The sequence below is a fragment of the Leguminivora glycinivorella genome, chromosome 19, assembly GCF_023078275.1.
Source record: "Leguminivora glycinivorella isolate SPB_JAAS2020 chromosome 19, LegGlyc_1.1, whole genome shotgun sequence".
Lineage (NCBI taxonomy): Eukaryota > Metazoa > Arthropoda > Insecta > Lepidoptera > Tortricidae > Leguminivora > Leguminivora glycinivorella.
In genome coordinates, this window is record NC_062989.1 from 10,733,125 (window position 1) to 10,757,919 (window position 24,795).

The 24,795-nt window shown below is 38.0% G+C and overlaps 2 protein-coding genes across 2 annotated transcripts; both read right to left on the bottom strand.

The window, feature by feature from the left end:
• Positions 1-11,435: 11,435 nt before the first annotated feature.
• Positions 11,436-22,362, bottom strand: LOC125236814. Its single transcript, XM_048143744.1, has 4 exons — positions 21,705-22,362; positions 20,581-20,736; positions 19,150-19,284; positions 11,436-11,746 (listed from the first exon to the last, which is right to left on the bottom strand). The coding sequence occupies exons 2-4, from the start codon at positions 20,722-20,724 to the stop codon at positions 11,585-11,587; spliced, it is 441 nt and encodes a 146-aa protein (XP_047999701.1). The 5' UTR covers positions 20,725-20,736; positions 21,705-22,362; the 3' UTR covers positions 11,436-11,584.
• Positions 22,363-22,730: 368 nt separating this feature from the next.
• On the bottom strand, positions 22,731-24,276 carry LOC125236769. Its single transcript, XM_048143693.1, has 3 exons — positions 24,159-24,276; positions 23,188-23,322; positions 22,731-22,892 (listed from the first exon to the last, which is right to left on the bottom strand). The coding sequence occupies exons 1-3, from the start codon at positions 24,192-24,194 to the stop codon at positions 22,731-22,733; spliced, it is 333 nt and encodes a 110-aa protein (XP_047999650.1). The 5' UTR covers positions 24,195-24,276.
• Between the last annotated feature and the right edge of the window lie 519 nt (positions 24,277-24,795).

A 24,795-nucleotide genomic window follows, 5' to 3' on the forward strand; every position in this document is an offset into this window, starting at 1 on the left:
TTCACCTATAGGAATGCAGAGCAAACTACAACCGGGCGAGAGCCCGCGGTCCTCATGCTGGGCCGGCGGCTGCGCGGGCGGCTGGACCTGTTGCGCCCGGACACCGCGGAGGCCGTGCGCGCCGCGCAGCTGACGCACGAGAGGCGCGAGGGCGCGCGCGCTTCGCGTCGCCGACCCCGGAGATAAGGTATTATTTAGAGACTATTCAAAGGCGGGGCCTAAGTGGCAGGAAGGGGTCGTGACAAAAAGATCAAGTCCTGTTTCATATGAAGTTAAAACCAGCGATGGGCGCAGGCATAAGCGTCATGTCGACCAAATTTTAACAAGTAATAAATCAAATAGTCTAAGGAAATCACGCCACTCGCTCAGTCAGGTACTTGACGAGTCACCGATGTCTCCTAATACAACGTCCCCGAGACCTCTGGACGTCTTAGATACAGAGGAGTTTTATGATAGTGAAGCGGCACACTCAGCTGAGCCAGCATCGCCGAGGGCGCCCCGCGCTCGCCGCAGCAGGTACCGGTACCGTCCGTGTCAGGACCTGATCGTCGTAGTCCTCGTTTAAAGCGCAAAGCTGCTTTGAAATGCCTAGAAAGGTTACAGAACGCTTAGCTGCAGTCGTTGCCCTTATAATCACTTATATCAATACATGTCAGTCATATCAGTTTTCCAAACGTGTTCTTACCTAACTAATCTAACAAGTATCGCGTAATAAGGTATAACATAAATAAACCTGTACTGTTTAGATAATTCAACTTAATTTTAAATGGTATTCAATAAATGTACCTAATGCAAAGCAACCGATGTAAACAAACACCTAATACCTACTAAGATAAGAACATCAACAAGAAAATATTAGACCCATAAAATATGTTCCTTCAACTTAGAGTCAGTAGATTTAAGGTTCAATTTTAAATAATTATACGTTGAGTTACTTTAGGAATAACTAATATTCCTTTATTTGTAATATTTATGTTTTGACCTTGTGTCATTAGTAATAAGGCATATACTTAAGTACATGTTCCTTACTCCAATGGTTTTGTGGTCTGTTCCAGTGCATATTGTTTACGACTAGATTTCAACATCTGTTTGTTTTATCTTTTTATTACTGGCACCTACTTAGACGTAATACCTATCGAAAATGTTTTCATAAATGCTACTTACTATTTAAGGTAAGCATTAAACTATGTAAAACCTAAGTTAGTTTTCGTAGTTCTTATCAATATTTTATGTAAACCTTACACTTACCTAATAGTAATACCTACACGTGTACTTTCGTGTTATACATATGTGCCAAATATAAATCTCTAATTTTATTAGTAATATAATTAAAAGGGGGGAAAAGTGTTATGTATACGGGTTTACTATCTGTGCATTAAACGTCAGTCTATACCGGATCGTCTTGTTTCATTGACGCGCCTACCTACCTATCACTTAATAAGGCTACCCTTCGAAAGTCAGATGGCAGTTGCTTTCGTAGAACTAGTGTCTACGCGAGATCTTGGAATTAGTTGCCGAAGCGAAGACTAAGATCACATTAGCTGTGGCTAATGTTGGGATATGGGATAAGTCAAATTAACTGCTTTAAAATTGATAAAAGTAAGTGAATCTAGTAATAAAGATGATTTACCACCTGTGGAAATAGTGGAAGCAGTGATAAACGCATTTTTTGCGTTGTAGTTTCCTCGCTATAGTAAGGGGAAAAGTTTTGTGTTACACTCGGGGTCAAATGTATTTTACTTCTCGTGTGTTAAAAAACTCGCAAGTTCAGGATTCTATTCTCGAACCACTCGCTTCGCTCGTGGTTCAACTATAGAATCCTTTCACTTGCTCGTTTTTCAATTCCACACTCGGCGTTAAAATACAACTTTGCCCCCTTGTATAACAAATAACTATTTCAAGCTTTTCATTTGTCTGATTCAACACTAAATCGAGAATCTTTTTAAACCCCTGATACCAATCTGCCATTCCTCCAGGCGACCTCTTTATAATTCCGTTCTTATCCCCCATTACTTTTAGTAGACATAAAAATGGCGGAAGGTACATAATCGGCTATCAGAAGACACGTGCTCCTCTTTACTGCGGATATAAGTCCCGATAAAACTGCGAACAGTTTTATAACACAACGATTCGAATTGTTATTTTACGTCAAGATATAGTACATTGCGATACAAGTGCGTAAAAAAGGAAGTTCCTTTTCGCACGTGTATCGTACGACGTTTTTCAGTACAGATGAGCCTCCGAAGTTTCGACCTGGCATATAATGAACCACTTCTCGAACTAGTGCGTAAAAAACGACCATCTGTACTGAAAAATTAAGTTTATTATAAAGTCGTGAGTGCACCTGCAATAGTTTAAAGGGTGAAATGGATGAATATAGGTAATACTGAACAATTAAATGATCAATGTTATTAAAATACTGAACAACATTTTGGCATTTTTGCGAAAAAAGATTCAAAACCTTTTTTTTTTTAAATAGGTAAATTTTACGTTTCAGAATCACGAGCCCTTTCGATCCTACTAGGTAAAAAAAAGCGTCCCAAATTTAATTTTACTTTTTTTCAAACACGTACAGCGGTTACAAAGTGAAAATTATGCAAAATAATAGAAAATTTTGGGACCATTTTTTTGTCTCCTGTTTTTTGTCGCTGATCGGAAGGGCTGAGTGGGAAAAACATAAAATTTACCTCATCGTCCTCCTCGCGTTATCCCAGCATTTTTCCACGGCTCATGGGAGCCTGGGGTCCGCTTTGACATAAAAAACATAAAATTTACCTACCTTAGAAAAAAATATTTTAAATGGCGATCACACCGGTTTTTTTTTGCAATTTCGTCGTTGGTTCTTTAAATTGGTGCTCAGTATGACCTATATGTGCACTTTTCCAGAGCCTATCAAAAAAACAGTATAAATTTAAAATTGTCAACAATTAAGTCGTCCAACAATTTGTCGTCGTCGTGTATGTTAAATATTGCTAATTTTTAATTTCTTCTCTTGTTTGCCAGGCTGCAAATTATGGTGAGTAAATAAACACCCAATTCTTGACTTGGAGTTCGTACAGATCCGCCTCCACCATGTCGCTCTAGCGATATCTGGAAATCGGCGAGAGGTAGCGCAGGACCGAGAAAAGTGGCGCGGTGTTGTATCGGAGGCAAAGTCTCATTTTGGGGCACTGAGCCAAAGGATTTTTTTTGTTCTGTGCTCTACGGCATAGCTAGAGATTTCGCCGGGGGTCGGGGCCTCCTGATACACTGAGCCAACGGAGTAAGTAAGTAAGTAAATAAACACGCTGTATGTATTAAGACAGCAATACGTACGTTCAAACAATAAAAACAAATTACCATTTTGATATCAAAACTGACGCTTGAATTGGCCTTTTAAGGGCGCGAATGCGTGGATGCTTATTCATTCAATTGTGTCCCGTAGTCTCGTATCATAAAACACAAGTTTTCACTTTTTGTATTTTGTCACGAAGGATTTTTCAAATTGGACGGGAGTAACCGGTCGAATATTTTCTACTTAAAGGATTAAAGTTTATTGTTTTATATTTTGAAAATTAAATACATCACTTACTCCCTACTTTTAACTCCCTAATAAAAGTCCCTATTTTTCTTAACCACATTTAAAACCCCTCCATCGCGTAGGAGTCACGTCCGAAGCACATTCAGCACATAAAATAATCTAAACGGTCTGACCCTTTCCTTTGTTCGATGCGGGTCCGAACTTACTTAAAAATAATGGAATTTTGGCATCAAAGATGAAAGCAATGAGACGGTAGTGGGAAAGAAAAGTAAAATAAGTATAGGTACATAATATTATTATAGCACAAATCATACTTCTAGAAACTCATGTCGTTTATTTCGTCTAACCTTCAAAGAGCTGACAATACAAACTATAGCACGCGTCCTCGCGAATGGCACAAACTAAGTACCCCACGGTAAAACGCATTAGGTCCACCTATAAATAGATTTAAGGTACATCAGGGCACTTCGACTGGGGGACAAATTTCAACTACATGTTTTACATTTTCACTGGTCATATATGTATGGCACGCATTTACAGTGGAAACATTATACCTCTAGATCTTAAGTTACTAGTGTAAAACATGGAAAAAAATCCATCAGTTGAAAATTACCCTAATTAATTCAACCAGTCTTAATTGTCCCGCTGTACCTTATACGGTTTGAAATAAAACTACTAATCTGAGCCAAACAAGTCGTCTAATAGCTTACACGTAATCGAATCAATGTTGGGAGCTCATCAGGCCTGAGGCGTATGTGGTTAATTCACAAGGGCGTGAAATAGACTGAGAGCTAACTCTGTTAACGCTAAGTATGCTATCTATACAGGCCCCGTAGCCGAATGGCATTTCTCCGACGCGAAACGAAAACGAAACGCCGCGAAAGGTAGTCTGGCTCCGTCGCGCCAATACGCAAGAGCGATAGAGATAGATATCTACGAGCGTTTCGTTTCGTGAGCGTTTGTGCCATTCGGCTACGCACACAGGAATGAGATTTTGAAGTGGTCTAGGATAAAAAAGTACTTATCACAATTAAGATGTCATTTGATATAGAAAGTTGATATCAACAACAATGTGAGTTGAGCCACTCGTCAAAATATTATACTCGGAAACTCTGCTTCATTTAATAGTTATTTGTTATACAAGGGGGCAAAGTTGTATTTTAACGCCGAGTGTGGAATTGAAAAACGAGCAAGTGAAAGATTCTATAGTTGAACCACGAGAATAGAATCCTGAACTTGCGAGTTTTTTAACACACGAGAAGTAAAATACATTTGCACCCGAGTGTAACACAAAACTTTTCCCCTCACTATAGCGAGGAAACTACAACCCAAAAAATGCATTTATCACTGCTTCCAGTAGTTCCGCAGGTGGTAAATCATCTTTATTACTAGATTCACCTACTTTTATCAATTTTAAAGCAGTTAATTTGACTTTATTCAAGGTCAAATTACTTTACCCACTAGTGGATAAAATGCGTTTTTACCCGCTGGTATTAAAGGACAAAACACGTGTTTCCGAGCTAGTGAGGGGAAAAACTTATTTATAAACGGTACATTTTATTTTACCATTGATTGGCCTTAATGGCTTGAGCAGCTGATTGAAACACTCGCAGTTGAGGTCAAAATTGCAAAAAGTATAAGTTGCAACAATACCAAGACAAGTGCTACCAAATAACTCTAACGAATGTGGCAAGATACGACTTTAAATATTTTCAACAAATGAAAGAGGCACTAAATATGAGCTGTGATTTCGTGAATCGTCAACAATCGACTTATACAAAACACTATTCTTAAAAGTTAGTCTCTCTAAAGCTGTTACAAACCTAATAACAGTAATTGTAACTTAGTATAAGTTTAGTTTCATTGTAAATATTAGGTTTCAAGTCGATAAAGAATTATATTCAAAATTATTTAAATTATATTACCTACACCAAACAACTGTAGTGTAACCAATAAGGTTCACAAATATACATTGGGCCGCTTGAGTATAACCAAGGCCCGTCCCGTCACGTACCCAACAATGCCGCCCACAGCCGGTCTGCGTGTGACGAATAACAACCCAACGAGTAACGGATTTGACGAAGACAGCGTAAAATCCGTCAACATTCTTGAAAAATCACTGAAAGTGAAAGAAAATATGCATATCTACAAACCTATGTAGATACACTCAAGCCTATTGTATTCTGAAAAGGGGCAGTCAGAGCACATAAGACTGTTCAAGTTTCAGTACCATTATAAGCAAAATAATGGTTGAAAATAATGAAACTTTAAAAAACTTTCCACAAACTTTATACATATTTGACGTAAAATTTTTGAAAATGGCAAAAATTCTGTAAGTATGATGGTTTTTTAAGTTGCATTTTCTTAATTTTCTACTACATCATGTCTCTCTGTAAATATTTAGGTGCAAAACAAAATCGCGAACATTTTGTCAAAATCATCATCATCAAATGGAAATTATATCATACAACCTCGTCTTTCTCTCTTATCGTGTATCTAACGCAATGTTTACGTTGCTTAAACTAAAAAAACCCCACGATGAATCAATCCCACCTTAACAAATAGAATATTTCTAATCGAAAGCTAAAATCGTCTTCGATCCTCTCGTGACTTGAGACCTCGTGCGAGTATGCGACTTGGACGTGTGAAAAGCTACGTAATCACCTTTTTAAGCAGCTTAGCCAGAAATAAAATCAAGATACCCTACTTGGGAAATTTACACGAACCAGAGACTAGTAAACATAAAGGAATTATAATCTGTATACAGTCACGCGCCCACACATAGCCTTTACAAACGATTACCTTACTCCTCCTTAGTACTGTTTAAGATTTCGAAACGTACCAATCAGAAAAGATGTCAAAAAAATATTATCCTTGCTCAGATAAATTTAGGCGTGATGTATATGTGAATTAAAACATGATCTTTGTGTAGGGAAAGATACTTCTATTTTCTTTCCAGTTCCTGCACGTGTCTATTGTTGTTGTAGTCCTAAATCACCCTAGAGATACAAAGGGCCTTTACCAGCTCGCGCCACGCCTTCCTATCTTCAGCGACCCTCGTAGCCTCGCTCCAGCTCAACCCAGCCGCTCGTGGCTCATTTTGTTTCATGCACGGAAAGACGGCTAACAGTTAAGTAACCCATAAAAAATAATTGAAAATAATGTGGTAGATTACTAGTCTTTTTATTTACTTACCCAACTCACACACTAATTAAAGATTCAACGGGGTTGGGACTCGGCACATTCTGTGTGACGAAAGTTTAGCGCAGAGATAACACAAGTCTAAGTGGATTAAGTTTGAGTGTAGTTTGATGGGACGCTGTTTGAAAAGAAAGCGACTGGATGAAACTTGGCGACGGTTGGCAATTTCCTTACTTTGTTGCATAAATATAAAAACGTTCTTAATAAAAAAAATAACGTTAAGTAAAGGTAGGAAAAGATTGAAGAGTAAGATGAAATATGTTGCGTTTAACGAAGTACTAAGAGCGGCATTCTGTCTTATGCCGCAAGAAATCCTTCCCCTACCTTACCTTAAGTGATAAAAATACACACAGTGGGCTATTTCACCACATTGACATTGACACTTGACACTGAAAATTCTGTGCCTATTTCTGGTTTGATAAGCAAATTTGTTACTCAGCATCAATATTTCCTTGTTGAACAGGCAATGAATGGCACTGGAAGTGAATGAATGGAAGTGTCACTGTGAAGCTATTGTGAAATTGATCACAGGTCGTAGTAAAAATGACAATCGTGTTAGGAAAGATGGGCGAAGATTGAAGGGTAGGTACTTACTAAGGGATAAGATAAAAAATCTTGTATATACAAATGGTCTCGCCGGAAGATCAGCGCTGACCCTGTGGTTAGCATTACGCTGAGGCGGGACCATTTCGTGGTAAACAACTAGGTACATCAATATGTGGTTTTTTTTTTCATTGTTTTTTAATTATTCATTTTTCATGTATCTTTTGAATGTTCTTGTATTGTTTTATATGTGTTGTATCTTGTTTATCACGAATAAATTATTTGATTTGAAAAATGATTTGATAAATATAACAAAGCATCGAGCGGCTTTCTATTTTACCCCTAATTAAAAATTAATCAATCCTCCCACCTTTCCTTACATAGATCCGCCGCCGTATCATGTTTCCAATTTTATCACTTATCTATATATGGATATGGATAAAGCATCCGTCTCGCTTTGGTTAGTATGTCAGTGTGAGAGTGATAGATGTCTTATTCACGTGGATAAGTGATAAAATTGAAATCATAATACGTGGAGGAATCATAATGCGTGGTCAAATATATACACACAATCTATATTGGCAAAATGGTTCACTATGAATCCCTATGGCCAAACAACCTATAACTAAATAACGGAAAACTAATCAAGTATAATAAAATTAGTATAATCAATACACATACCTACACAATAACAACGTTAATATTCCAATCCCAGACTCTATTTTATGGTGCAATATACACAATAGCCAAGATAAATTGTTATAGAATATAGAATATCACTCCATGAAAATGGAGAAGAAAATACCCCGTTTTTTGGGCAATTTTTCTTCCTCAAGCAATTTTGTGGGAAACATTTCCGCACCTTCTTTCATATGTAACGAAAACATAATGTTTTGGGGGTTACCTTGCGTACGGTTTGCACAAGTATTTGACTTTACGTGACATTTCATTTAGAAATCAAAAAGGCCTGCTTTTGTCAACACGCAATTGACTCGATTCGAACTTAATAGATTCCTTGATAAATTAGCTCTTAATACGATATGAAAAGGATATGTCAGAAATGTTATTAAGTTAATATGACGTCTGCTGTCAATTTACTTGTACAGTGGCGGTATTCCGCATCTGTTTGATATTTGTGCTGTCACTTATTTTAGTTTAGCTCTTAGCTTAGTTTATTTAGTCCGGGACCCACTGAAAATCAGCGCTTCGGCGTGCCGTGGCAATATGCTGAGTGGGCTCCCAATTTAAAATCTAGAATTCTAGATTGTGTTGTAATTATCTTTGTTATATTTGTCCAAACTGATGTTAAATAAAAAATATTCTATTCTATTCTATAAAACTTTTGACACTAAACTGAGATATTGGATGGAGAGTTGGATAATTAGATAACTAATAACGTATATTTAAACATCGAATTAAGCTGCTAGACTTCAGATTTAAGAATTTATGGTATAAGACTCCCGTGAGACTCAAATATACTCATTATTTTGTAAACGTCACCTTTTTAAAATCATTTATATACTCAAACCCTAAACATCAGCGTCTAGGTCGTACTGGAAAAGTAATTTCATGATGACGTCACATATCCGTCTTCTGAGTCATACTGTCACGTAGCGTCAGCTAGAGTGTACTGATGACACTACGTATCGTATGTGACAAAATTGGCGCCCAACGTGGGGCAACTTGTAATATTGGAAATTGGAACAAACCCGAATTAACCCTTAAATTGCCACTCTATGACCGCGCAGGATTTTTATAATGAAACTTGGTGTTTTGGGTTCAGTTAGGGTAGATTAAGGGGAAAATGTGTGAAAAAAAAATATAACAAAATTGGAAATGGTTTTTTTTAAGCGTCACTTATAAATGACATTGCCAACTACTGCTTAACATAAAGACGTCACTTTGGACGGACATTGCCAACTACACATGCACATTGCCAACATAGAAAAATAAAACGTAAACTTAATAAGCTACACTCAACATTGTCCGAAACTTCACCTGCTACCTCTTTATGTCCGGCGTAATATCTAATACGTAATCTACGTTATGAAAAATGCTCAAAACTATGTTGACTGTCCGGATCTGCTGTCAAGCTTGAATTTCCCACTTCGTAGGCCCCTTACGCCTTGCTCTCTCTAAACGAATCTTTCATATCCTCGCCACTAATACTAACTTCAGAAAAAACTCCTTTATTATAAGAGCCACTAAATATTTCAATCAAATTTGATTTGATCATGACCCCATCGATCTGATCTCTGACAGTTTTACATCAGTACGCAAACTACTGACCCAAGACTTCACCCACTGTTAACTCTCAAATAACACTATAAACAGGTTACTGCTTTTTTCCTTTCTTTTATTGTTTGCTCTCAATCATTGTTTGAACTCATATATAGATATGTATTACATAATCTTTAAATAAATTACACAATTTTCTGTAATTTTGCACGCATGTACTTTGCCCAGTTTCTATCTGTGGAAACTTGTTATTGGCTCGTTGTTTCTATGTTATAAGCCTAATAGTAACTTTATCTGTGAGTTTTCATAATAAATACAATAAAAATATAGTCCAGGCAAAAATAAACAGGTACCTACACTTTCAGGAGAAGAAGATTTACTGCTACAGTCGTCTCTAAAAAACTCTCTAGCTAAGATTCTCATTTTTTCTTCGTTGTCTGATTCTAAATCGGAGTCTTTAGAAGCTGGAGGTGGTAGAAGACCTATTATCCTCTTTGACGTCAAACGTTGCCCAGCCATATTATTGTAAAAATGCAACTAATGTTAACAATACACAAAAAAATATTCGTTTAGAAAAGTTGGCAATGTCCGTTACAAGTGACAAATAGAAAAAACACAATATTTAGTACTAACTGGCAGTGTCACTTTGAAGTGACATATATTATAACTTCAAAAATAATAGTGAAATGTTTGTCATTTACTCACAATAATGACACTAAATAGTAACTTAATTACTATTTCAATAAAATTGAGTGAAAAATACGCATAAACTACTAAAATACTTACATAACAACGACATTTGTCACAAGCGCAAAAAGACCTCTCGGTTGTAATTTTTAAACTGAGTATTTCTTTCAAATTATGATAAGAGAAAGCGATGCGAAAGTGCGTAAAAATAAAAGGGATAGACGCTAGACCGTGTGGATCACGCCACCTGCGCCAGAGTGCCTAGGAATCTAAGTTAGCCTAGACTTTATAGGACGTCATTTAAAACGGACAAAAACAATTTAAGGGTTAACTCAAAAAATGTTGCTGCTTCATACATTTTGATAGTCAAAAAAATATTTTTATCTATTAAGTTATAAAAACTGCTCAGTAGAACCTAAACTTTCATATAATAATTGCTTTTTCTTGATTATTATAAGATTAACTACCATTAATATTATGATCTCGTTAAAAGGTTTTTTGCAACCAGTCCCGCTTATCTGTTTTTTCCGGAATATCAGTATTACGAAGTGGAATACATTACCTTGACATATCTGGAACGGATATACACGCAACGCGTAATGCTCCCTGTCTTATTCGAACAACGTTTATGTGAAATTAAGATGTGACGGCGATATGTTATCGTTTCGTGAAAGTAGAAATTACGTTGAAACAAAATTTTTGACTTTATGATTATTGTAGTATAATATCTAATATTTAACTTATCTTAAAGTTTGAATATGGTTGTCAGGTTCAGGAGTTAATTTGCCTCAAGTATAATATTTCTTCATCACACTGGATCGTAATGTTTGTTACAAACCAACCGATTGCAGGTTAATCTGCTGATCAACTTGACATTATGTAGGAACACATTACGCAGGCCAACTTCCAGCAACATTATAATTACGAGTAATTTGTAACTTTGAGGTGAAAGCCAGCATTTTGACCTCCATGAATGTGAACTGCAATCAACGTTATTATTTTCTTTGATGATACGAGTATATTAAAACCACAATCAAATAATCTCATTTGAATTAAACACACACTTTATTGCACACCTTAAAATGACAGAAAATGAAAATACTAAATGCAAACGTAAAGATAGGTGTCCCAGTAGTCCCAGTACCCGTAAATTAATAATGTAGATAAGTCATATTTGACCTATTGTACATTAAATATCTACCTAGGTAGTTATAGTAATATCAAAATTATAATATTATCCCTTTTCCCCTTTCTTGGTAACTCGCTGGGCACGCAATCCCACCTCGTCCACGCTTATGCTCATTTGAGATGGGTATGAACACGAACTTTGGTACTTCACCTTAGCTTTTAAATAAACAGACCAGCAGCGACATCTGTAGGTTACTGATATTACTATCAATACACACGGACAGTGGTGAACAGATCCAAGATAGGTTCCTTTCCGTTCCTCAGCAGTTTGACATTCACGTTCCCTTTGTCCCCTTTCTTGAGTCCCGGGGGGAGGGGGAGGGGAAAGTTCTTCGGAGGGATTTCCACGTTGAAGTAGCGATATGTACCCTTAGAATATAAAATAAAATAAGAATAAGGACGTAGGCTTTTGCTTGTGTCTTTTACTAGAGTCAAACTAAGTCAAATTGGCAACGACATAGTAAGCCCCTCGCGGGTTAGGTAAACGTCACAATTTCATCGAAGTTTGACGTATACGAGTAAACTAACATTTGGCTGCCAAAACTAGTCAAAATTGCAGTCAACAACTTATCTTGTTATGACTAATCTTGTTATGACTAAAGTGTGCGACGTAGTGGAACTTTTTGCTTAAAAATGACGTGACTATTACACTGGTCAAAAAGAGATATAAAAAAACAAAGTGTGATGTAAAGCTGCATTTTTGGTATGTTATTTGGGGTCCTTGGGGGAATGTAGGACTATATTTTGCAAGCAAAAAAATGGTGTGCTAACTTCGTAATTAAAAAAAAAAGAAAAAAAAATCAGTCTTTTTTTGGTTTCTGCCGTTTTATTAAAAAAACTATGCATTTTTGGTCAAAAGTTGCTTTGTAATGTTGAAAGCGCATTAAATTCCAAACAGTTTGACATCTTTTTTATCAATGTCCGTCAAATATTTTTTGAGATATGAAGCGTCAAAAGAAGAGCATTTTTCCCCTTTCTATGAAAATATTCGTTTTGCTAATATTTTGAGACAGATATCAGCAAAACAACTCAGGCTATTACATAAATTGTAAAATAAAAATGTAGAAAATTTCACTAGCTTTCATTTAAGACCAAAAGAGTGCGAGTTATTTAAAAAATAGGATTATATCATAAGTCTAGTATAACTGGATCAGAAATAATCAGTGGATGGTAATGGCCAAATGGGATAGTTTACATATACAAGAGGCTTAGCGGAGAACGAATTATTATTATTTGGGGGCTGTTATAGTATTACTCAGACACATATTTGCGTATATCAAATCAATATTCATTTAGTAAGTTAAGTTTACGGTCAGAAAGACCTCAGGATCGACGCTTGGCGGAAAAAAATATTTACGAGTAGAAAACCCTCATTAATTGAATCAGATTGTTCCAAATTGTTCTTGTACGGACTGGTTTTTAAAGCATATCACTGAGGGCCAATAACATCTAATAGAAGATATGGAAAACACACTGTTTTACAATCAATATTTATTGAACAAAAGTAGGTATAATATAGGTTTAACAATATTTAAACAACAAAATCTCTATAACACAACCGGCGTTTTTTGTTTCCAAAGCAAAACCTGTCACGTCAACAACTGTCAGTGTCACGCCTCTTCAAAAACCGCGGCAAAATCTATGACTCACTTGTCATTATTAAAAAAAAACCAAACTAAATGTGCGTTCGAAAATTCATATTACATTACTATTGGCTAAAATATCGTTTATAATCCGTAATATCTAATACATCGATGCAATCTCACGAGCGTTGTCGTGGACGTGCCTGAATCATAGTATTCTCCGTTTAACGAAATATCAGTACATAGTATATGTGTTGTATTGCACGCGCAGGTCTCTCACCGCCGCGCAGGTGTAGTCGGACCATAACTCGACAGTATACACGCTTGTACAAAAACTGAGGAACAGCTGTCTTTTTACGCTGTCACTACATTTGGCGAATCTTCTAGCCAACATGTTTGCCCTTACTGCGGTGGCTCGCCTCTGCCTTTCTATGTCCTCCTGGTCTTTTAAACTGGACAAAAAGATGTGGCCAAGATATTTGACTTCGTGTACTCTCCGCAATTGAACTCCATCAAACAAAAGAGGTGGTACATGCGTGGGCCTATGTGCTGCCTCCATGAGCATAAATTTAGACTTGTCCGGATTATATCTCATGTTGGCTGGCGTATCTCTCGCATTCTGCAAGTAACTTACGCATAGCTCCCACAGATGGTGCTAGTAGGACCATATCGTCTGCATATGCGATGCGATGTGATTTATCATTTGCCCATTGATGGAGCAGCCAACCTCGGTACTGGTCAAAGCCTGCGACAGCCCATCCATGTACACGCTGAAGAGAGCCGGAGACATACTGCCTCCTTGTCTCACGCCACAGTTTAGCCCGCTGGCTGTGGACAGAGTTGACTTCCATCTTACTACGTTCTTCTGCTGGGAATACCACTTCTCCAGTATCTTAATAATTGGCGTGGGCGCTTTCCGTTCCCGTAGTTTATTCCACAGCAATTGGTGGTCAAATACAACTCAAGTGGACTTTCTATCACTACAGGAGTTGTGCCATCAAGATGCAGGACCAGGACCCTCAAAAAGGAAAAAGTAAAATGTAACTAATTCTGTTTTATCTTTCTAATTTACTAAACTTCAAAATTTTACTGTATTTTATTTCTTCATTAGTAATAGTCAAATCGATGCAAAGTTAGCTGAGACAATTTTTTCAGATAAACGCATATCAAAGAAAGTTAGATCGAATAGATAGCATTTTCAACCTAAAACTTTTAGCGTAAACTTTACCTTAACCAATCTACCAGACTCTTGGCTTCTCTATTTATAGATTTTTTTTTGTTTACCAAAGTAACTATTCGTCTTACTGACCTTTATTTGCACTAAAACTAAAGCAAAATAAATTTTATACAATGTTATATTGCAATATATATCATATCATGAAGTATTTTGCAGATATTTGTCTAAAAATATTGGCAAAACGCTACATTTTATAAATGCGTCAAAAATTAACCTTTTTTGACGCTTCATATCTCGAAAACTATTTGACGGACATTGATAAAAAAGATGTCAAACTGTTTGAAATTTAATGCGCTTTCAACATTACAAAGCAACTTTTGACCAAAAACACATAGTTTTTTAATAAAAAAATAAAAACCAAAAAAAGTCCGATTTTTTTACTTTTTTTTTTTAATTACGAAGTTAGCACACTTTTTTTTTGCTTGCAAAATATAGTCTTACATTCCTCCAAGGACTCCAAATAATATACCAAAAATCCAGCTTTACATCACACTTTGTTTTTAACACGCTTTTATTAGGTCGTCGTGTATGTAACTATGTATGTAATGGAATCTAAGGAAGCTAATTTAACCATCTTCCAGGAGTCGTAGCGTAATGAAAATTGGCAGCTATATGTAGTTCCGATGACAATACAATAATATGGTACTGTTGAGCTGATCTGATGATGGAGTCGGAAGATATGAACTGGAACTACATGATGGAACATCGTATCATAGCCGTTTTTGGGTTTCTTAGAAAAGTCTTGTAATGAACTTTGACTACAATTAGGTTTCAAGGTTTGATGATGAAGCCGAAAGATATGAACTGGAACTACATGATGGAACATCGTATCATAGCTGTTTTTGGGTTTCTTAGAAAAGTCTTGTAATGAACTTTGACTACGATTAGGTTTCAAGGTCTGATGATGGAGCCGGAAGATATGAACTGGAACTACATGATGGAACATCGTATCATAGCTGTTTTTGGGCTTCTTAGGAAAGTCTTGTAATGAACTTTGACTACAATTAGGTTTCAAGGTCTGATGATGGAGCCGGAAGATATAAGCTGGAACTACATGATGGAACATCGTATCATAGCTGTTTTTGGGCTTCTTAGAAAAGTCTTGTAATGAACTTTGACTACGATTAGGTTTCAAGGTCTGATGATGGAGCCGGAAGATATGAACTGGAACTACATGATGGAACATCGTATCATAGCTGTTTTTGGGCTTCTTAGAAAAGTCTTGTAATGAACTATGACTACGATTAGGTTTCAAGGCCTGATGATGGTGCCGGAAGATAAGAACAGAAAAAGGGGGGGCTCGAGGGGGGAAGCATGAAAGAAAGATCAACGTAGTATTTAAAATAAGTTGGGTTAGCGTTTTCTTGTGACCTTTCAGAGCAAACAAAGGGGGGCTCGGGGGGCGAAGCCCCCCGCATAAAAGAAAGATCAACGTTGTATTTAAAATAAGTTGGGTTAAGGTTTTCTTGTGATCCTTAAGAGTAAAGAAAAGGGGGGCTCGGGGGGCGAAGCCCCCGCCTGAAAGAAAGATCAACGTAGTATTTAGAATAAGTTGGGTTAGCGTTTTCTTGTGACCTTTAAGAGCAAACAAAGGGGGGCTCGGGGGGCGAAGCCCGTTGTATTTAAAATAAGTTGGGTTAGGGTTTTCTTGTTATCCTTAAGAGTAACGAAAAGGGGGCTCGGGGGCGAAGCCCCCGCATGAAAGAAAAATCAACGTAGTATTTAGAATAAGTTGGGTTAGCGTTTTCTTGTGACCTTTAAGAGCAAACAAAGGGGGCTCGGGGGCGAAGCCCCCGCATGAAAGAAAGATCAACGTAGTATTTAAGATAAGTTAGGTTAGCGTTTTCTTGTGACCTTTAAGAGCAAACAAAGGGGGCTCGGGGGCGAAGCCCCCGCATAAAAGAAAGATTAACGTAGCATTTAAGATAAGTTGGGTTAGCGTTTTCTTGTGACCTTTAAGAGCAAACAAAGGGGGGCTCGGGGGGCGAAGCCCCCCGCATAAAAGAAAGATAAACGTTGTATTTAAAATAAGTTGGGTTAGGGTTTTCTTGTTACCCTTAAGAGTAACGAAAAGGGGGCTCGGGGGCGAAGCCCCCGCATAAAAGAAAGATTAACGTAGTATTTAAAATAATTTGGGTTAGCGTTTTCTTGTGACCTTTCAGAGCAAACAAAGGGGGGCTCGGGGGGCCAAGCCCCCCGCATAAAAGAAAGATCAAAGTCGTATTTAAAATAAGTTGGGTTAAGGTTTTCTTGTGATCCTTAAGAGTAAAGAAAAGGGGGCTCGGGGGCGAAGCCCCCGCATGAAAGAAAAATCAACGTAGTATTTAGAATAAGTTGGGTTAGCGTTTTCTTGTGACCTTTAAGAGCAAACAAAGGGGGGCTCGGGGGCGAAGCCCCCGCATGAAAGAAAGATCAACGTAGTATTTAAGATAAGTTAGGTTAGCGTTTTCTTGTGACCTTTAAGAGCAAACAAAGGGGGCTCGGGGGCGAAGCCCCCGCATAAAAGAAAGATTAACGTAGTATTTAAAATAAGTTGGGTTAGCGTTTTCTTGTGACCTTTCAGAGCAAACAAAGGGGGGGGCTCGGGGGCAAAGCCCCCGCATAAAAGAAAGATCAACGTTGTATTTAAAATAAGTTGGGTTAAGGTTTTCTTGTGATCCTTAAGAGTAAAGAAAAGGGGGCTAGGGCGAAGCCCCCGCATGAAAGAAAGATCAACGTAGTATTTAGAATAAGTTGGGTTAGCGTTTTCTTGTGACCTTTAAGAGCAAAGAAAGGGGGGCTCGGGGGGCGAAGTCCCCCGCATGAAAGAAAGATCAACGTAGTATTTAGAATGAGTTGGGTTAGCGTTTTCTTGTTACCTTTAAGAGCAAACAAAGGGGGGCACGGGGGGCGAAGCCCCCCGCATAAAAGAAAGATTAACGTAGTATTTAAAATAAGTTGGGTTAGCGTTTTCTTGTGATCTTTCAGAGCAAACAAAGGGGGGCTCGGGGGGCGAAGCCCCCGCATAAAAGAAAGATCAACGTTGTATTTAAAATAAGTTGGGTTAAGGTTTTCTTGTGATCCTTAAGAGTAAAGAAAAGGGGGCTCGGGGGCGAAGCCCCCGCATGAAAAAAGATCAACGTAGTATTTAGAATAAGTTGGGTTAGCGTTTTCTTGTGACCTTTAAGAGCAAACAAAGGGGGGCTCGGGGGGCGAAGCCCCCCGCATAAAAGAAAGATTAACGTAGTATTTAAAATAAGTTGGGTTAGCGTTTTCTTGATACCTTTAAGAGGAAACAAAGGGGGGCTCGGGGGGCGAAGCCCCCCGCATAAAAGAAAGATAAACGTTGTATTTAAAATAAGTTGGGTTAGGGTTTTCTTGTTACCCTTAAGAGTAACGAAAAGGGGGGCTCGGGGGGCGAAGCCCCCCGCATAAAAGAAAGATTAACGTAGTATTTAAAATAAGTTGGGTTAGCGTTTTCTTGTGACCTTTCAGAGCAAACAAAGGGGGTTTGGGGGGCGAAGCCCCCCGCATGAAAGAAAGATCAACGTAGTATTTAAGATAAGTTGGGTTAGCGTTTTCTTTTGACCTTTAAGAGCAAACAAATGGGGGCTCGGCAAAAAAGAAATACTTAAATTTTGTTTGAATTAGTTGAAATGTGACAATATTTTCTAATCGAGTCAAACAAAATCCCACTAGCTGAGAGCTTCAAAACAATGTATGGCGAAAGTATGTCTCTCTAATGTCTTCAAAAAGTCCGCGATGGCACATGTCTATACTGTCTATCTTTTACGGATAACTTACTAGGTATAAACATTTTTATGATAATACCGTAATAAGAAGGTAGCCGCTAGTTATTATTAAGTAGCAATGAGCAATAAGTACACATTAAGCCACAAATGGCATGTAAAATCCGCCTACTTGAAATAAATTTATGTATAAATGTTAAAAGTATTTCATTATTATTGACTAAAAAGTATAAAATAAATTAATAGTTTAAAAAACACTATAAAACACGCTTTTATAAATGCACGTAAAAGCCAAAAATAAATTATGGATCGTTCAAGTTGTCTCTATTTGTGAGCTGAAGTTTAAAAACTATGTGCTTTTAATTATAATATTTGATTGTAAAAGCGTGGGGCGCTGGAACAGGAAAGACTTTCTTGTAAACAAATACTTATCCGAACTTCCTGGCGAATGAAGTTGCATAAGAACATAACGTTTACATATGCCGCCTAAGGGTTACCAAAGAGAACCAAAGATATCTCGTCCACGAACAAGAACTCTGCATCCTGTCACTGTAGACACTTTCCCCTTTTGTACTTTGATTACCGGAAAAAAGCGGCGTTCTAAGTGTCGGTGACTGTCGACTCTCCTCGCTACTAGCGCATATTTTGTCTGAGTTCGACAAACTGGTACCTACTTTGAACACTGACTTTTAATTGATTTGACTGTTTAATGTAGAACCTACTAGTCATGCTGCAACTCCAGTTAGCGCGTCAATCTGTGTAACCTCCTTCCCGTAACATAGCATTATTTGATTTATCAGCAAGTTATACAAAAAGTCTTTCCTGTTCCAGCGCCCCACGCTTTTACAATCAAATATTATAATTAAAAGCACATAGTTTTTAAACTTCAGCTCACAAATAGAGACAACTTGAACGATCCATAATTTATTTTTGGCTTTTACGTGCATTTATAAAAGCGTGTTTTATAGTGTTTTTTAAACTATTAATTTATTTTAGCCGATTTTCATGTAAGATTTGACCGGTGTATATGGAGAGTAGAATTAAAAGAAATCCTTTGGAAAAACTGTTGCAATAATGTCCAACTTTTCAGTTTCAAGTCTTTTCAGAGTGGAACTAAAGCAGCTAATGGTCATAAAATTAACTAAGCTGAGAGACGTTGCTACTTCTGCGTATGTTGTATCAAAGAGGTACGCTTATTCTAGGCGTTTACATTATAATACTTACTGGTTTAACAGGACATTCAGTTAAATTAGAGTACGTTGCCGCAAATTCATACATCCAGGGTTTATTAATAGAATCACAAGTACGAATGCTAAAGTCCACCGTGTTGCCACTTGGCAACAAGTAGGAGAACTTTACCTGAAATCAAAGACATATGTAACTCCGTATAGACAGCTACAGTCTAAGAAAAAAACGTACCTCAGGACCATATAGGAAGAGGTACGGAGGCCTAGATAGTGTTACACCTTTGGGGTACGCTCAGCTAGATGGCGCTAATATTAATATTTGACATTTTAACACATATCAAGGAATATGGGCCAAATTGTCAAAACTGAGGTTCAAAAGTTTTAAGCCTGTGTCGAGAGATGGCAGTCTATGCACTGTGATTACACATTTTACTTTGACAGTAACTCTCTTTATTACTTGATTCTCTTTGCCTGAAATTAATAGTCTTGATTCTTGAAGTAGTAGGGGAAAACGGTAGCTCTTTTCAGTGTGACGGTATTGAGTTTTTTGAAGTAAGCAAAAGCGAGTTAGCGATTATATGGGAGTGACTATCTTTTTTTCGTTACTATCACCGACAGCTCATCGCTTACTCTTACTTTTGGTGAGAAAAGTATCTAAAACATCATTACGATATTTAGAATTCAACCTTCCGGCGTATTACGCTTCCAATTTTATCACTTATCTATGTGGACATAGTATCCGTCACGCTTTGGAAATTATGACAGTGTGAGAGTGATAGATGTCTTATCCACGTGGATAAGTGATAAAATTGGAAGCATAATACGCCGGCTGCGGTCTAATAATGCGGGACAGCAAGGGCCCTGTACAGAGCCATAAGAATTCTTAGGGATTTTAATTTCATACAATAAATATTGCAATTCTTCCATGTTTCCACTGATTGTAGGAGTGTGATAGAGAGACACAGATTTTTACTGTCGGTAGACTCGGTAGTTCTCTCTGTAGGCACTACGGATGATGAGTGCAGCCCTATGATCGGTATTGGAAATGATCAAAGTCACACCTTTAATAAAAACCCTCTCACATAAGAACATCGCCCGCCATTGTGCACCTCGTATTGTAATGTCCCAATTTTGTATGCTTCACGAGGTACATACATACAATCACGCCTGTATCCCACAAAGGGGTAGGCAGAACACATGAAACTACTACAGCTTCAGTGCCACTCTTGGCAAATAAGGGGTTGAAAGAAAACGAAACTGTGACATTGCAGTGACAGCCACGCCACAATTTAACCCATATCCCATAGTCGCCTTCTACGACACCCACGGGAAGAAAAGGGGTGGTGAAATTCTTAACCCGTCACCACACAGGCTTCACGAGGTATTGTATTAAATTGTTGTATTTATTTGATGATAAATACAAGTAGGTACTTACTGTAATAAGTTTGAGTAATTAACAAGTACTTACTGTAACGTTGTTGCCAAAAGGCACGTGGATGGTGGCAGTAATATTAGTGAGGTACGGATCGTTGCGCCGGCGCCGGACCGTGAAAACTTGCACGTCGGTTATGTACGCCGGGTTGGAATATTTCACTTTCGCTCCTTCTTGCATTACGCGAAGTCTCTGTAGATATTTAAATAAGATACAAAGTACTTCAAATTAAAACGGGACTTAATCGCGTAAAAGTTTTACGCGTTAAGTCCCGTTTTCATTTTAAGTATGTATAAAAATCGTGGAAGATACAAAATCAATGTAAAAGGGCATATTCAGTATCTGAATCTGATTAGGAAACGTAATAAATACGAGGGTCCGTTGACTAAACCAAACTACTCTCGAACTCAAACCTGCCCTTTTACAACACCGGTCCAACCGCTCCGACCTACTGAGCCAAGAAGGTACCTTGAATTTTTCCTTAAAAAAAAATTTGTGCAGATTTTTTTAACACTTTATTTTAAATTATGTGGGTATATAGGAAACATAAAAAAACTCACCCCATCAACTCCCACAAATTGTAGGATAATATTTGCAAAACATATGCAAATAAACGATTTCAGGAAATAAGTTTTCAAAAAATCGTATGACATTGTTAGTGATTATTTTCAGCTAGTTAGGGTTCCTGTTGGCAGATAAATGAGAAAATCGATTTCGTTGATCATGAACCACCATTAATGACATCTATATCGGAAGCCGCTCAAAACAGATGATTTTTTACTGCCATATACCTACCTAATTATTATGTGATTAACTTAACGATTAGGTATGATGATGTCATTTAGGCGTTAAATTATTTGCAATATGATTAGGCACCTAAGCGAGGGGCCAGAGTTTAGAGCAGCGCTTTTCATACTATGGGGCGCGCCCCCAGAGTAGGGACGCAACAAAATCATAATGGGGCTACCTAACAAATAGTTTGGTTTCGGGCGGGGGGGGGGGCGTAGAATTTTTATTTAAGGCGGCAGCTGACAGGGTGGTTTTAGGATTTTTTGTTATTTTAATTATATAATTTTATTAATGTAATTTGTATTAGTACCGTATTATATCAAATATTTTTTCAATGCCTGTGAAGCCTTTTAGGTAAATTCAATACATACACATTTGGGTAGAAATGTGGCAGGTCGCCAAACCGTGGCCTCCACAGTCACCAAACCCGTTGTCGAAGCTGCAATGTGTAATTCGCCTGCAATAGACGCAAAGACCTGTGATGATGATGATGGGTAAACAGGGTAATATCTCCTAGAGCACTAATACATGGCACGAGGAATGATTTTTCCTTTTCCGTAAATACTTAACTTAAATATGGGAAAAATAATGTCGTAATTTATAAGCGACAAATAAAAACTAATTTCATTTGTATAGTGAGTGTATTTCCAAGAAATGTTCCTTAAAAACCACCATTATCTCTACTGTTTGTTGTGACTTGCTGTGTCGGATCAGCTAAGGCGTTTACAAATATCTGATTCTCTTATTGGCAAAGTGCTAGAATGCACGTCCAAATGTTTTTGGATGCTCTGGTCGGCGGTCCAATATATCTGATAAAGATTGTTACCCAATCATTATTAACGATAGAGAGAGATTAACTACGAGCTAAGGGCCGGTTGCATCAAATGTCTGTCACCGTTAAAGCTTTCGTTAAATTTTATGGTATGAGAAGTTCCATAGACGTCGTCTGCGTGACGATGATGTGTATGTCAAATGTGGTTGATGCAACTGGCCCTAAGTCTCGTATCGTATACGGAGCGTCAAAGTATAACTTTGTGTTGCGAGCGATACTACATACATATTTTTAAATTATAGGAAAAATGGAAAAATTCACACCTCCGGCAGGACTCGAACCTGCGACCTCTGGCTTTGCCGAAGACATCACGCTCCCAACTGCGCCACGGAGGCCTGCTGGATGTGTGCGAATTTATACATGCAATCCCTCAATGCATCCAATGAATGAATGAAGGCCAGAGGTAGGTTCGAGTCCTGTCGGAAGTGTGAATTTTTCCATTTTTCCTTTAATTTAAAAATATGTAAAGATTGTCTAATAGAGAGTAGATTGTGGTGTGGTTGTCTAGAGGGCCAGGCCATGCAAGGCAACCTGATAGTAAGTGGCCTGATAGTAAACTCCTATATCAATATGCGCGAATCGTGGTGAAAAGGTCCAGAATGACTTCTTTTCCATATCTAAGTAGTTGGAAATTCACATTTCCTTTATCCCCCTTTTTGACACCAGGTGGGATTGGAAGGGGAAAGTTCTTCGGCGGCATTTCCACGTTGTAGTAGCGATATGTCCCCTAAAACAAAGACAGAATACAACAAGACGTTTACAAGTTTTGAACAAAAACAATAGGTATCTAAATACTGTTTCGTGAGAGACCTCCATAGGTCGTTTTTATCAGGGCGTCGAAGGCACCCGTTTCACGGCTACGGACGTCGGGCTACGCTACACACGACTCTTTTAAGTATGAGGATGTTTTTGTCACTCGGCTTGGACCGCGTACTTCGTGCAGAATCTAACGTGATTTTTGCACATTTTGAAAGGCAAGTCCAGCAAATAGATAATTAGAAAATAAATATTAATATACTCACAGGGCTTGTTGGGCATGCAGTTAAATTCGAATGCGTTTTCACAAAATCGTACATCCACGGTTTGTTTAAAGCATCACAGGAAATGATACTGTAATCTATTGAGTCGCCACTTGGTAGTAAATAGGAGAACTTTATCTGAAATCAAATCAATACATTTAAATTTACATCCAAGGATAGTTCACAACTTAGAGTGGTGTTTGAGTGATTGAGCAACATAATATCACACCTTGGACACTGGCGATCAAATGTATGAACAAGGCGCGTTCCTCTAAGTTCTAGGTGAGTCTAAGTTCGTAGGTGAACGCGGACTATGCTTGTATGAGTGAAATATGACAGGTCGACTGTCCGCGTTTTTGACAGGCGGTAACTGTGAAGTAACCGAGACGGGATGGGCGGCACTTTCAGCGGGGAGCGGGGGTGGCCATACTGTACGACAGTAAGGTAAGGTGGGGTAGGATTGAGGGGCTTTTCTTGAGGATTAAAAAAAATATGTTCCGTATAACGAAGCAATCGCGGGTTTCTATCTAACCCCGCAAGAAAAACCCTTCAATCTTATCCCACCTTACCTCTTTATTATACTGTGACGTAGTCATAGTAATTCACGGGTAGTCGAGTGGCAGTCACGTTCCGTTGGTGAGAGTGGACATGTCAATTCCAGCCAGCTACTGATGATGTAAGCCATATACTCTTCTGTGTACGTAAGTAACTAAGTACTAAACTTAGGCCGGTTTCCCATGTTAAACCAAGATGCTTATGAACACCTAGTCCGGGGGCCTTGTATGCCTATAACTAGTCATCCGACCCTGATTGCTCTTACCACGAGAAACTGAGAGTGCCAACAATGAAACAATAATTTTAGCTTAAAGTAATGACTTTAAGTACGGTATTCATAAGAGTTTTCGACCAAGATCTATCGTCTGCGAAACCTTCTGTCTATGCATCTCACTTGCACAGTTCTCTTTAATACTAACCGTCACATTTCTGCCAAAAGTCGTGTGAAACGTCATAGTGACGTTAGTGAGATACGGATCGTTGCGCCTACGCCGCGCTGTGAACACTTGCACGCCACTTATGTACGCCGGGTTGGAATATTTCACCACGGCTCCCTCTTGCAATATTCGAAGTTTCTATAATATTTTAAAAGTATAACTATAAGGACACTTAAATAACAAGGTAGTAAAAAATAATTTAGAGACTGACCCCCTTATTCATTAACGTACACTAAACTTATCAAGCCGATAAAGTTCGTCTGTCCCTTTCCGGCGTATTGGTGTGACAAAAAGAGACAAACGAACTTTATCGGCTTGATAAGTTTAGTGTACGCTTATGAATAAGGTGGTCAGTCTCTAAATTATTTTTTACTACACTAAACTTATCATTATCAAGCCGATAAAGTTCGTTTGTCCCTTTCCGACGTATTGGTGTGAAAAAAGAGACAAACGAACTTTATCGGCTTGATAACTTAATTATTTAGTGAACGTTTATGAAGAAGGGGTTAGCCTCTACTCTAAGTTTTTGATGTCTAGGAAAATTATATTCTTTGCACGGAGGAAATGAACACAGTGCCACCAAACGGTTACTTGCTAGAATAAAAAAATACATGTATTT

Bases quoted from the DNA above. Each gene is read 5' to 3' on its own strand.
- LOC125236814 (XM_048143744.1), bottom strand. From the start codon at position 20,724: ATGCAAGAAGGAGCGAAAGTGAAATATTCCAACCCGGCGTACATAACC. The intron at 19,285-20,580 runs GTAAGTACTTGT...CTTTGATTTCAG, and splicing joins CTTTTGGCAACAACGTTACA to GTAAAGTTCTCCTACTTGTT. The intron at 11,747-19,149 runs GTAAGTATTATA...TTATATTCTAAG, and splicing joins CTGAATGTCCTGTTAAACCA to GGTACATATCGCTACTTCAA.
- LOC125236769 (XM_048143693.1), bottom strand. From the start codon at position 24,194: ATGACGTTTCACACGACTTTTGGCAGAAATGTGACG. The intron at 23,323-24,158 runs GTTAGTATTAAA...ATTTGATTTCAG, and splicing joins CTTTTGGCAGAAATGTGACG to ATAAAGTTCTCCTATTTACT. The intron at 22,893-23,187 runs GTGAGTATATTA...TCTTTGTTTTAG, and splicing joins CTGCATGCCCAACAAGCCCT to GGGACATATCGCTACTACAA.